Raw genomic sequence first — 12,076 nt, forward strand, 5'->3', positions numbered from 1 at the left:
CAGGCCAAGCAGCATCATAGGAGCAGAGAGGCTGACGTTTCTAGGCCCGAAACGTCAGCCTCTCTGCTCCTATGATGCTGCTTGGCCTGCTGTGTTCATCCAGCCCTGCACCTTGTTGTCTAGGATGGAAGGGCTGACAGGCTTACTTCTACTGCTGCTTTCTACATTTCTATGAATATAAAGATGCTTGCTTCAATAATTTGTACTTGTTTAAAATCCCAATTTAAACTAATACAAAACGAAGATTTGTTGACATATGCAAGATCCAGGTAAAAATGTCCAAAAAAGTTAATAAATTTAGCATATTCCACAAAAATAACAAGTAGTTACTGCAGAAAAGGTAACAAGAAAACAAATTGCTGTTTTATTGGTTTTACAGACATAATTTTATTACACTGTAATACAATTTCATCACAATGCTCCAAGCTACACTAATTAAAGAAATGAAATTGAAGTACTTTTTGAGCAGATCTATCTTTTCATTTCCTTTTTGAGTGATATAGGCACTTGTATATTTGAAGATCCCCAGAAGCAGATTTAAAAAGCAGATAGGAGATATATTGTGAACACTTTTTTTAAAATTCTGAAATTAATAAGACATGGTTTGTAGACAGGATTTCATTGTAAATGCTGATTCCAATGGCAAAAGCAATCTAAACAGGTATTACTTCATTACAACGTTTGCACAGCATTTAGGTTTTTAACTATTTCTACAATAAAACATATTTTATACAACTTCAAGATGATTTTCTTTCTTCGACATCATGTGCTTTGCAATAGTTTCCTTTTAGAATATGTATTTTCATGAAGAATTACACACTATACAACTATATGTCTTACAACTATAGAATATAGCAAGAACTGCAGATTCTGGAAGTCAGAGTCAATACAATGTGGAGCTTGAGGAACACAGTCGACCCAAAACGTCGACCTTCCTGTTCCTCTAATACTGCCTGACCTGCTGTGTTCCTCCAGCTCCACACATACAACTATAGAATATTTTTTAAGTTACAGTGATCCACAACTTTCAAAGGCAAACAACTATATGCTTGAAAAAATGTTTAGAATATATTTGATCTAGACCAATAAACATATCTGATGTCTCATAGTTAGGACATTGAGTTTACAATATCGCATGTCCTTTTAGTCCGTTCAATTTTAATAAGTTGTAAATGAGCAGCATCCAAACTACCATTAATGCAAGTTTTGTTGCTGACAACATATATGTTAGCATTGAAAATATTACCAACCATGAATAAAATAACAGTTTTCAAATGTGTAATCTCACCATAGTTTTCCTAACTTCCATAAAGTTACCAGTTCTTTTCATTCAGCACCATTTTGCTTTATTCATTTCTTTGGCTGGTAATTCCTTAGTTGTTCCATAAAACCATGATTAGGATTAATAGCTTGCCTTGCGTTCTTCACAATTGAAAAAGCATCCTTAAAGCTAAGTCCATATGCCCACATGAGATAACCTATTACTATAGATGCAGAACGTGACACTCCAGCATTGCAGTGAACTAGCACAACCCCATTCTTGAAAAGGAAATGTGAAAAACAAAACAAATTATTTTTTAAGATAAAGTGTTTAACATGATTAATGTTGCACAAAAGACTTTAAAACATTTTGCATCAAATTTTAAAAAAGTAACTTCAGTTTTCAAATAATACCCCCGATTTTCAAAATCTTCAAAATATATTCTCCTCAACTATATATAGGATTTTGAATATGGAGTGAATTTTTCATTCTGCATGCAAATTCAGCTGAAGGAGTCATAAAATGTCTTTATTTCAGAGCGTCCTAATATATCCAGAAGCTATGATACTTCATTGTAAGTATTATTTGATTAAATATTGTTGCTGTCCATCAACTTGTATGATTTAATCCTAGAATAATGCCATTTGATAACCTCATGTCACCCCAATAAAAGAAGTGTCTAATTGCTTTGAGCTCAGAATTTAAGTTTTTGGATTTACTTTTTGATGTTTCACCTGAGTAATCCAAAACACTCCAACTGGATCTCTGGACTAGATAAATATTTATAGATTTATGTTTTCCATTTCATTTTTAAATTTGTGTCTACAAATAGTATTTGTTTGTACCATAAACACAACTATACCAAAATTATTTGAAAATTAAAATGCAAAATAAACAAAAATAAATCTAAGTTTGACATTCCAAATGAGCAACAAAGTAGCATGAATTCTAAACAACAAACTTGAATGCTTCACTTCAGTCCCTTAGCTTTGTATCCAACTCAGAACAATGAATGGCACTGGGGATAGGTGGTAAAGTGGTGTTTTCTCCTCTGCTTTCTTCCTCTTTTTAATGATTAGATTAGTATAGCCAGACTTAACCTTCGCTCACCTATCCTTGGCTTCTTCCTACCAACCTAACTCTTTAGCACTGATCTCCCCTACCTGTTTTTGTCCAACACCAGCATGTTTTCTACTTCTCACTAACCCACAGACTCCTTCCTGGTACCTAGCAATCCTTGTGGCATCTCTCTGCTTATTATATGCTTCTCACTGCTTGAGACCACTTTTCTGTTACCAATGCCTAGAAACAGCACTTTCCACACAACTGTGGCTAAGTTTGAAACTTCTTCCCCCATCTTTACCTCCATTACTGGCCCATTCTGCACTACTTGGCGACTTGGACACTTTTCACTTGCTGCATTGTCCCTTCCACCTCCTCTCAGTCATGATCCAACTCGGTCTCAGGTATTTTTAAGGCTGCAATCTAATCAGTGCTGTCTAGTCAAAGGCCCAGCACCAGTAAGATTGGTTATTCTGGCATTACATGTTTCTCATTCTGTTCTGTTAAAATTTCAAGTCAAGTTTGTAGAAAGTTTAAGCAGTTCACTATCATGAAAGGAATATCTGCAAATGAGAAGGAGTGAAATGTTACAAGATGTTTTTTGGGGAGGGCAGGATCTGTAAAGAAACAAAATAGAGGCAAGATGTTTGGACACCCAAGGGAAGTGTTCAGCGGACAAGAGAGAAGAAGGGAATTAAAGGTGATAGTAAGAGAGAACTTCAGAGGTCAGATGATATCACTAGAGGCAACAAAGTGTTAAGAGTTGTCAAGGGAAAGTTGTCAGTGAAGGTATCAGTAAGGAGCAGCAGACTGGAATGGAGCAGAATTGGTAGAGTTCGGAGCTTACAAGTCATGAAAGGAAGGAAAGAGAGGTGATTGGTAAAAGGAAAGAATATGGCTGAGGAAACAGGTATATAACCAAGCGGTTACAGTTCCTCTCATGGTTTTCCAGTATCATTCAATGACCTGACAATATTCATAGCTCAAGATTTACTGCACCCCTGTCTGAATTCTCTCCCAAATCCATAACCTAAAAGTCAAGCTGCAAATTTTGCCAACAGTTTCTGTACCTACCTTCCATCTTCATTAGAACATAAGTACTAGGAGAAGGAGAAGGCAATTCAGCCCCTCAAGTCTGCTCCACCATTTCATCTCAGCTTCAACTCACTTTCCTGCCCGCTCTCCATAACTCTTCACCAATTCAATTCTCGACGTGCCACAAATTAATGCAAGGCAAAACTATAGTTTTACTTTACTCCTGATCCACTCCACCCACAATCCACTGATCTGTATCCTGGCTACATTGTCTTGGTGAATGGTGCCTTCATCTATCCTCACTTTGCTTCCCTATCAAATCAATGCACTAGACGTGTTAATTAAAAATAACACTGGTGGCCCACTACTGTTCACTTTCCTGTCATACTACCAAACATCTCATACCCAAAACAAAAAGCCAAAATAATACCAGATTCAGTGGAAACAAAGAGCAAGAAAATACCAGAGGGAAGCAGAATCCAAAGAGACAAGGAAGCAATGCAGTGTGTAGACACACACAGAATTACACTATCACAATACTGACAGATAAATGAGTGATAACTAAATGCCACAACAGGTTCATTAGTTTAAATGTAAAACAAAATACTATACTCAAACTAGCCTTGACCAGTTTGTTGTTGTAGAGTTTACATTTATTGAGAATGGATATTGCATTCCAATAAATTACATACAACTTTAATATTATGGAAACATTCTAGGAATCAATTGCTATTGCTCGTTCGTTTTAACTCCACCGTTGTCACTGCAAAATGGCCATCATATTTAATTCCTAACACAGGTTTTTAAATGAATCCAGCAATTTTATGTCTGCATGACAGTTTCATACTACCAATCATGATATCAAAAGGTGATAATGACATTAAAAAAAGCAATAGCCCTTTCGTATGGTATCCAGTCATAAATAATAAAACAGAGTTGGTCACCAGTATGTGTGTGGAGTCAATTTCTCCCTATCTACATTCCTTTGTCAAAAGGAAAACTAAGTCTACGTCAGTGGAAAAAGGAATAAATTATTCACAGTACACACATCAACAATTTAAAATACGTATATATTTTATTAATACGTCACTTTCTTTTATCTCAAATGTTCTAATTACAAGGAATTAATGTTGTCTCCTTACCACCTGTATTTCTCACCTGTTCCTTTGCTTGGTCAACAAATTCAAAGCATTCTGGGAAGAATGAGATGATAGAAGTCTCAGGGACGTCCAGTATGGTAACGCTTTTGTAAATGAATTCACGTGGAAATGCATTTTCAACCCCATAGCCCACATTCAAGATATGAGAAATCTTTGGAGAAAAGAACAGTTTGAATTATTTGTCATAAAGTTCTATGATCCGCTTTAAATACCATCTGCATAATTTCTCATCTGACAGAAAAGGCAAACTGTCTGGTGTAAGTAACGTATCCATAATGTACAAGCAGGTGCACGAGTCACACAAATAGACCCAGCCTGTAGCCTTTTCTTCCACCATAAAGGAAAAGTGTTTCTGAACCATTTGCATACAATTTCGTCAGGTAATTGCAGATTTAGGAAATCATGAAAGACAATCTTTCTGTGGGTACTACCACTATTTGTAAGTTGCTATTGATGTCGAGAAGGAAGTCTTGTGATGCAGGGATAGCATCCTTGCCTCTGAGCTAGAACCCCTGGGTTTTAGTCCCACTCCAGGACTTGACAGCCAAGGAAGGTTCATTCATAACACAGTAAAACAGTCTGCATATCAACTTGTAATTCCTTCCAACATGTGCCAATGGCAAACGGCAACATAGTTAGAGATTCCTAGTCTGTCAAATTTTGCAAAGAGGTTGAAGAATTCTACCATGACTATCCAAAATTTCAGGATGGAAGTTAACTGGACACTTTTGCTACAGGGGGTGGTCACACTTCTCAGACTAGGTAACTGAAAATTGGTCTATGATCAGGAACAGCAGGTCATGACTGCAGGTGAGGCAGGAATGAGAACTCATAGGTTACAACTGATGAGCATTGGCCCCTGCAACTGTCCAACAGTTACGAGGTTCATACAACCTATCCAGATGAGAGTGGGGACTGCAGGGAGGATGAGCGATTTGACCATAGGGCCATGGTACAGGGAGCTATTCAAGTGGGGGGAGGAAACTGGAATGTTGTAGTGGTAGAGGATAATATAATTATGGTGATAGATATTGTTCTCTGCAGCTGCGACTGGGAGTTCTCATGGTTGTGTTGCCTGCCTGGTGCGAGGGTTATGGCCATCTCCACGAGGCTGGTAAAGAACTTGGATAGGGAGGGGAGATATCCAGTTATTGTTATCCATGTTAGTACCAACAATATTGATAGGACTAGAAAGGAGACTCTGGTGAAAGAATTTGATCAGTTAGGAGCTTAATTAAAAATCAGAACCTCCAAGTTAATAATCTCTCGATTACTGCTGACCCACATGCAAACAGGAAAAATAAAGACAAAGAGTTAAATACATGCCTCAAAAATAGATGTGGGCAGAATGGGGTTCAATTTATGCGCACTGGTGCCAGTATGATTTGATTTGACTTATTTATTGTCACATGTATTTTATGACACAATACAGTGGAAACTTGTATAGCGTCGCCACTCTCAGTTGCCATCTTAAACCACAGAAAAATAAACGCAGAGAATGAAGAAATAAATTTAGAGAATGTTCAGCTTTACAGTCCTTCTTGTTAAGTGCTCCTTCATTGTCCACTGGCCTGGTGGCCAGCATGAGTCGTCTTCACCGTGCCACCACCACTGGAACGAAAGTCGCCACTCTTTGGCACCATTTCACCTCCACTGACGCCCTCGCCACTGAGTCCTCAAATGGATCTCACCAATGCAGATGGCACAGATGCCATCGGGTACCGCACCAGCCCAAACTCGCCTTCGCTGCCGCTGTGAGTCCATTTTAGGCCCATCTCACCAATGCATCCGCTGCTGATGCCAACAGGTCTCGCACTGGGCCCAAACTCACCGCCAGACACAGATGCCACGGGGAGCCCAAACTTGCCTCCACCACAGCATCCATGAATTGGCATTAGGACCTCCTCAATGATGTTGAAGCTGCTGGGAACCCAAGTTCATCTCTGATGCCGCTATCATGAGTCCACGCTGCTGGGCCTAGTCGCCATTGCCAATGCTGAGGCTGCAACTGAGATTTTCAACAAGAGCAAAGTGAAAAAAAAGAAAAAAAAACAAGAGAAAAACAGAAAAGAAACAAAAAGAAAAGCAGATGGAGCAAAAGACCCCCGAGTTCAGAAAACCTACTCCACTGCCATCCTACTGGAGTATTGCAGTAGAAGAGAGTTGGATGATAAAATTATTCATGCCATAGTGTTAAGGACTTGGATAAAGGGAATTTGTTAAGGGTGTACAAGAAATTGTTCTTATTCAGTATGTGAACGTACCTACCAGAGAAGGAGCAAAACATGACCGTCGTTTAGGAAATATGGCAGGGCAAGTGCCTGAGGTGTCAGTGGGGATGCACTCTGGGGCCAGTGATCATAATTCTATTAGTTTAAAAATAGTTATGGTAAAGGACAGACCTGATCTAAAAGTTAAAGTTCTAAACTGGAGTAATGCCAATTTTGATGATATTAGGCAACAACTTTCAAAAGTTGATTAGGAGAGGCTATTTGCAGGTAAAGGGTTAGTTAGAAAGTAGGAGACCTTCAAAAATGAGATAGCGAGAGGTCAGAGGCAGAATGCTCCTGCTGGTGTGAAAAGTGTGCTGGTGTGTAATGCTGGATGACTAGACAAATTAAGGCTCTGGTCAAGGAAAAGAGAGAGGCATATTTAAAAGGCATCTGGATGGGTACATTCATAGTAAGGGTTTAGAGGGATATGAGCCAAATGCTGGCAAATAGGACTATATTAATTTAGGATGTCATGGTCAGCATGAGATGAATTGGACCGAAGAATCTGTTTTCATGCTGTACAACTGTATGACTCTATGTAATTGATGTTATGTTCAAACATATGACTCTTAAATGAAAAGTGAAAAGGTGAGAACTGCAACAAGTAAGAACAGGGGGTGGGAACTGATGAGCAGCTTGCTGAAGATGAAATGTGAAAGGCTGAAATGAGAGCTGTTAACAGGGCAATGTTATTGACATGTGGAGGGGCAGTTATCTGGAGCAGATTTTTTTTCAGAAGCCAAAGTTGGAGGCAGGCTGAGAGGTGTGAATGATGAGAGAAATAAGGAGATGAAAAGCCATCGACCTAAAACACTCACATCAGGTTTTCTCTCCACAGATGCTGCCTCATGCATTGAGTATTTCCAGCATTTTCTGTTTTATATAAAGGAAATAAGGAAGTAGTCACAGCATAAGTGAACAGCAGTCAGGAGTGAGAAACCTGAATATTTTTCAACTCCTCAGCCAAAGAGTGCCAGGATCCATTGCTGAACTGGCAGTTCAGCTAAGATCACCTCACTCATCATTGATCAATTATTGCAAGGAGACATTGTGTTCTATGTGACACTACTTGAAGGCAATGCCTTCAGAGGAGCTAATGTTATTGATTAACATGGTAGTTCCAAGTTTCAATTGGGGGTACAATTTATAAAAAATTCTCCCTGACCTCCAAGCTACTCAGCACTGCCGCTGAAATAATTGACAACCTTGCCTGTCCCCAAGCATCACAAATGCTAAATCATGTTAGCTGCTCAAAGCCAACTTGAGTAATGATTTCACGACCAGTTTTACAAATGGAGCAGTCCCTGCTTTCCTACAGAAATGCACTTTAGTATCATTAGCTGAGTATATGCATAAGTCTTGTTCTGTAGTACTACTTCACTGCTGATAGTCCAAAATTTTCTTTTACTGAAACACTACCTAAACATCTGAAGCATTTTCATGTTACCTTATAATCTTTTAATTTTTCATAGTCATGTGCCACATCTTGGGATGCTGGAAGAAAATTAAATGCAAAAAAGTCAGCAATGTTCTTAATTTTGAGGAATTATGGAGAGGAATAAGATGTCAATGTCCATATAGGAATAAAATTAGGATACAGTTATTCAGGGTACCTTATGCAGTTTTCTTTTACATTTGGAAATTAACTGATCTAAACAGTAACGTGATTCCAAAGGATTTGGAAGGGAGAACAATTTTCTACAATGTAATTCTATGCACTGGATGTACTTAACACTAACAGGATTATCTAAGTGGTGGATAAAATTTCCATATTATTGTACACAAGCTGAAAGTAGATCCAGCTGAAAATGATGAATCAGCTATGGGGGGTGGCGCAAATATTAATCGCCAGTTCTAAGTTTAAATTGTTATAAATTTATAATGATTGGTTCACATTATGACAAGTCACCAAGGAACTTTTAAAAATTAAATATTATTAATAAACGTACTTTGAACTAAATATGGAAAAATCATGCCAGGTACTGACACCAAAAAAAGAACTGAATCTACAGGATCTTTGAAAGTTGTCCTGCAAATTAAGTCTCATGATATAATACTGCAACAGCAGTTATTTAGGTAAGTCTGGTACACAAAAAATGAATCAGATAAATTTTGACAACAATAACATTTACTTGTGAAAGAAACTGCACAAATTAGCAAATCATTTTAAATATATGACTCTATGGGAAGAACGAGGTTGTGATTGTATGGCCTCCTATTTCTTAGACTATGGGAAAATACTGAAAGAAAGGTAAATATAATCCTTACAGAAAGGACCATAAAATTTAATAAGAAGTAAAATGCTCTGCCAGAGCAACTCTGCCCCAATCAGAAACAAACACGTGTATACAAACAGAGATAGTGGTTTCTGAAGAAGGGTCCCGACCCAAAACATCAACTTTCCTGCTCCTCTGATGCTGCCTGGCCTGCTGTGTTCCTCCAGCTCCACACCGTGTTACCACATATATACAAACATGGGTTAACAAAAATGGGCCATTCAGTTTCTTCAGTCTGCTCAGCCATCAAATGTAATCATGGCTGATGCCCCAACTCCACTTTCCTGTCGACTGTCATACCCTTTGACTCCCTTGTCAACCAAGAATTTATCCAAGATCCAACCTCCCCTGCTCTCTGGGGAAGGGAATTCCACAGTCGAGAGACCCTCTGAGAGAAAAGTAAAATCTCTATCTCCATTTTAAACATTACTCTAACCTCTTATTTTTATGATGATTATTTTATTGTTATTATCTTTCCTGAAAATCACAGGAATAGTTCACTTATAGTACTTATACAAACAACAAAAAAAAGGCGCAATTTGAAAAATATTACCTTGGAATGTCTTCCCACCATAGATTATACCTGCACAGGTATATAATGACCCTGTTGGCTATGTGCATCCATCCTATTATGTGATTAGTGCCCATAAATTTGAATATTTGATTTCACAGTATCCTTTTTTTCTTAGGTAACTCGGCATTGTTGCAATTATATTTCAACTGATTAATAATTTATTTTGAAAATAAAAAGCCTTCAAGAATAGAGATACTAGGAACTGCAGATGCTGGAGAATCTGAGATAACAAATCATCCAGCTCTACACCTTGTTATCTCAGCCTTCAAGAAGTTTACTTTTCCCTTCAATAATCAAAACTAATCAGCAATTCAATAGCCTGCGAAAATGATGCAGCAGTCAGACTACAATGAACAAAAGCTTTAGAGAATGTTAGTTAATTTTAGCTCACCGAGCATTAGCCAGGGCTTGACAACACCAATTTTCAGATCAAGGCTGGTGTCCTCGACATATCCGCAAACTCCATCCGTTTGTTGAGCATCTTCCACGATCTGCACTCGAGCGTCTCTCAGTGTTTCAATAAGTCTTTTCCCAGTAATGGTTGTTACTCTGGTGCTCTGTTTCTTGAGCGAAGCCTTTGAAAAAGTCTTGATTTCATCGGCAAGTGAATACATCACATTTCAATGGGAGAAACAAGTCAAACAACAGGGAGGAAAGGCAGTGAAATGTGCTAACGCACTGAAATGAAATTATAAATTGAGAATGCTACGACTCACAGTAATCACTGAATTGAACGAGTGTAAAATCAGTTACTTGCACCTAAACATATTTAAATCAAGGCTACTTTCACAATGCGTTCCCTGTGCATTTGCCTGTTTTTCACGCTTGCGGAGCATAAGCGAAAATGCAACCACCAACAACACTTCCAGAGTTAGTCACATAAATAAAGCAGAACCCCACTACTCCAAGCCTACTGCCACCTACACCAGGAAGACCACAGTTTGTTGCTTCGCTTTGGGCAGGACTATACAGGGTATGCGCTGAATCGTTTTGGAAAACTGCTTGAGAGCCTGCAACATGATGACGGAGGTGCAGCTAATAATTTGTGGGATTGGGAAATTCTCTTTACAGGCAGTCTATCTCACATGTATTCCAAAAGACGTATCTATCCAAATTGAGAAGTTATAAAACAAAGATATTTAATCGTCTGGGAATTTTAAATATATCAGTGAGATCAACAGTAACAAACTCATAGTCCTAGAAATGCAACCACATAAAATCTGGTCTCAAACACGAAAATGGGGGTAACATGCAAAAAGGTGAGACTATAGGCACAGAAAAGTCTTGCTATAGATGTACAGGCCTTCTTTGTGATCACACCCGGAATAAAGTGTGCCATTTTGGTCTCTTACCTAAGAAATCTACTTGCCATGGAGGGAGTGTAAACAAAGGTTCACTAGACTGACTTCTGGGATAAGAGGTTTGTTGTATAGGGAGAGATTGGGTCTGCTGAGCCTGTATTCACTCGCATTTAGAAGAATAAGAATTGATAGATCAAGACAAGATATAAAATTCTAACAGGCTGGGACAGACTGGATGCAGGGATGATATTTCCTCTGGCCTGGGATTCTAGACAGGGGATCACAGTATCAGGATACATGGTAGGCCATTTTGGATTGAGTTGAGGAGAAATGTTGTTGCACAGAGGCTGGTGAACTTGTGGAAGTCTCTACCATAGAAGCCTGTAGAGGCCAAGTCATTTTCTGATGAAGGGTCTAGGCCCGAAATGTCAGCCTCTCTGCTCCTATGATGCTGCTTGGCCTGCTGTGTTCATCCAGCCCTGCACCTTGTTGAGTTGGATATTGTTAAGATATAGATTTCTACAGATTGGTGACAAGGGTTATGGGGTGAGACTGAAAACAAAAAAAAAATGCTGGAGATCACAGCGCGGTCAGGCAGCAACCATGGAGAGAAAGCAAGCTAATGTAATCAGCAAAGCTAAAAGAAACAGAAGGAATGTGTTCACAATCTGAAGGTGTTGAACTCAATATTGAGCCCAAAAAGGCTGTAAACTGCCTAAGATATTGCTCCTCCAGTTTTTGCTGTGATTCGCTGGAGCATTGCAGCATTCTCTGATGCCGTGTCCTTTCTCCCCTCCCCTCCCCCTGTTCTTTCCAGCCTGGCAGTTAAACACACCATTGTTTTGCCATTCTCACATTCCGATAAGAAGCTCAGTGGGCTCAATGGCCTATACCTTCTCCTATTTTCTGTTTTCTATGTTTCCACCTCACACTGCAAGAAACTGTATTCATGCTAGCAATGCCACTGCACACGCATCATATACATCATGTCTACTCAAGGTTCTTACCCACCTCATCCACTGCAACCATAAACTCTCTTGCCTTCTGCCTCTTCTCCTGGTCATGAATCACCACTAACTACTGTTGCATCTAATTACATCATACTCAATTTCACCCTGTGTTTCCTAGCAGGAG

At 38.9% G+C, this 12,076-nt stretch overlaps 1 protein-coding gene across 1 annotated transcript; it reads right to left on the minus strand.

The window, feature by feature from the left end:
- Positions 1-336: 336 nt before the first annotated feature.
- Positions 337-10,533, minus strand: dusp19a (dual specificity phosphatase 19a). The gene is made up of 4 exons (XM_020528089.2): positions 10,033-10,533; positions 8,239-8,285; positions 4,517-4,669; positions 337-1,539 (listed from the first exon to the last, which is right to left on the minus strand). The coding sequence occupies exons 1-4, from the start codon at positions 10,253-10,255 to the stop codon at positions 1,351-1,353; spliced, it is 612 nt and encodes a 203-aa protein (XP_020383678.2). The 5' UTR covers positions 10,256-10,533; the 3' UTR covers positions 337-1,350.
- Between the last annotated feature and the right edge of the window lie 1,543 nt (positions 10,534-12,076).

The sequence above is a fragment of the Rhincodon typus genome, chromosome 7 (genome assembly GCF_021869965.1).
Source record: "Rhincodon typus isolate 14 chromosome 7, sRhiTyp1.1, whole genome shotgun sequence".
In the NCBI taxonomy this organism is placed as follows: Eukaryota; Metazoa; Chordata; class Chondrichthyes; order Orectolobiformes; family Rhincodontidae; genus Rhincodon; species Rhincodon typus.